The following is a 2,500-nucleotide window of genomic DNA, read 5'->3' as shown; positions in this document are numbered from 1 at the left end:
CGGAAGGTGTCATACAAGCTGTGTCAAAATGTCGTATTGATCCAACTGTTTGTTGAGAAGATATTTGCGAAAAACGATATAACACGGGCTCTGAAATGCTTAGTAGGATGTCTCAAGTTCCATTCAAACCACTAACTCTGTTTACAGTTTTGAGTCAAATATTGCTAATAACTATACAACACGAATCAAACTTACCCTGCGGTGAGATTAAATGACATTTTCCGTCCGTCCTCATCGACGAAGGTTGTATAGAGTTGGCCCATTCTGTCCCATCGAGATCCAGATGAGTTTCCCAGTGCTAACAATATCTGATAATGATACCCTGGAAATAAATGAAAGACATTTTTGTTTATGAAATGACTTAAGAATCGTTCATTTAAGTGTTACATCCATTGTTATATGAGTTCAAAGTTCCTATCAATCTCGAAATACTCTTTGCTGTGATTAGTTTATATATAAAGCCTTCCCTGTATTTGCAATAGTTAATTACTTCCGGGGAAACTAAAACCACCATGATCAGTCGATAACATCAGGAATCTGAAAATATGAAGGAATAATGTTTGAATAGAATGATATTCTTTAAAAAATAAGACTTACTGCAGAAACTAGGCCCTGTGCCAGCTGACGTAAAAAGCTGGATTTGTTCCTTTGCTTTTCCAGCTCCGACCCAGGTATCAGCATTCACACCCATAGGAGCACAGCCAGTGCCATCATTACCGCAAGAGAGACACTTCCCCTGCAAAAGATTAAACATTAGACTGTTAACTTCTGCTTCTTTAATATCACTAGATGCAAATTATTTGAAGAGTAGTGATTACCTCTCTCTCTCTCTCTCTCTCTCTCTCTCTCTCTCTCTCTCTCTCTCTCTCTCTCTCTCTCTCTCATATATAATATATATATATATATATATATATATATATATATATATATATATATATATATGTATATATATGTATATATATATATATATATATATATATATATATATATAAGGTATGTTCCAACTTAGTTTAAAGGATGAAATAAATAAAATATTTACATATATACATACAACTTCCACTTGTTCGTAATTAAAAACAAAACAAAATTCACAGAGAGTGAAAAATAGCATAAGGAAAGAATATACGGGAAATCCTATATTGACCTACCGATATATAATCATCATAGGAGTCACACCGAAAAGCCATGAAAGGACACTGGGATTCAATGGAGTCCGTAAATAGTTCCACCGCCCTCCTGTGGTCGCAGCCAATCGTATTCCCAATGGCTTGCCAAGCTATTGGAAGATAACCAAAGAAGTGACAATGTTATACAACGTGAGCTAAACAGAATCTTCCATCAGATACTACTGGAACACTTGTGTAAGAGCAAAGGAAGGTGGGGATATCATATATATATATATATATATATATATATATATATATATATATATATATATATATATATATATATATATATATATATATATATATGTATATATATATGCATATATATAAATATATATATATATATATATATATATATATATATATATATATATATATATATATATATATACATATATATATATATAACTGTTTTCCTGTTTTCATATCTCAAGCAAGACTTCAACAACTCCCATAACAAGAATTATTTGAAACATTTTTAACACCGTGAAAATAATGAAAATCTATTAAATATAAAATGTATGACGAGTTGACAGTAGATTTCATTAGAGTAAAAAATCGTCCATATGAGGCCACAAACCTTTCTTGAAACGTCCTCCTCTGAATATCCACCTGAGAGGGGCGGTCAATGGACGTTCACATCCAGGTTGTCGTTTACCGTCGTTTGGATAAAAATCCAGGTGACCCACAGGCTGGCGTAAACCAAATCCTTGACCTGATATGAGATGAAGATAGGTGCAAACAGTTATTTCACTCTTCCTATGTAATGGCTTGTTAAAATATTAAACAGAACATTTTTTTAATTGAAAATTGTATTTTATGTTTTATAATGAAATAAGAGGTACCCTTAAAAATGTACCATTTCTTGAAATTTTTCGCTTTGTTTATACATTTTACAACTCATTTTCATATTGACTATTGACCAATTGAAAATCTTTGGAACCAGGCATATAATTAGAGAGAGAGAGAGAGAGAGAGAGAGAGAGAGAGAGAGAGAGAGAGAGAGAGAGAGAGAGAGAGAGAGATTATCTCCGTTTCTACTTTTATCATCTTATTTCCTTACAAGTCTTTTTTATTAAATTCAGTATACATATTGTCAGGACTACGAAACCTGATAGGTTGCCAAATCCTTTAGATTACTCAAATGATCTCAATTAGATAATTATTTAATTAATAATAATAATAATAATAATAATAATAATAATAATAATAATAATAATAATAATAATAATAATAATAATTACCAATATTCCAAATGGACTCCGAGTCAGTGTGAATTACGTCTACAAAATTGGCATCAGATGGGTCAAGACGAACAGTTTTCGGAAGATGTT

At 31.5% G+C, this 2,500-nt stretch overlaps 1 protein-coding gene across 1 annotated transcript in view; it reads right to left on the bottom strand.

Annotated features, from left to right (window-relative positions):
• LOC137654280 (pancreatic triacylglycerol lipase-like) overlaps positions 1–2,500 on the bottom strand; it is an 8,239-nt gene that overhangs the window by 3,906 nt on the left and 1,833 nt on the right. The window contains exons 4-8 of the mRNA XM_068387907.1: positions 2,411–2,500; positions 1,747–1,881; positions 1,149–1,276; positions 598–736; positions 196–322 (exon numbers count right to left, since the gene is read on the bottom strand). The exon at positions 2,411–2,500 is cut by the window's right edge and continues 69 nt beyond it. Of these exons, the coding sequence (XP_068244008.1) occupies positions 196–322; positions 598–736; positions 1,149–1,276; positions 1,747–1,881; positions 2,411–2,500 (619 nt within the window). The remainder of the gene's footprint in view (positions 1–195; positions 323–597; positions 737–1,148; positions 1,277–1,746; positions 1,882–2,410) is intronic.

Source organism: Palaemon carinicauda, chromosome 15 (assembly GCF_036898095.1).
Source record: "Palaemon carinicauda isolate YSFRI2023 chromosome 15, ASM3689809v2, whole genome shotgun sequence".
Lineage (NCBI taxonomy): Eukaryota > Metazoa > Arthropoda > Malacostraca > Decapoda > Palaemonidae > Palaemon > Palaemon carinicauda.
Note: the sequence above shows the minus strand (reverse complement) of the source record. Positions and strands in the feature narration are given on the sequence as shown.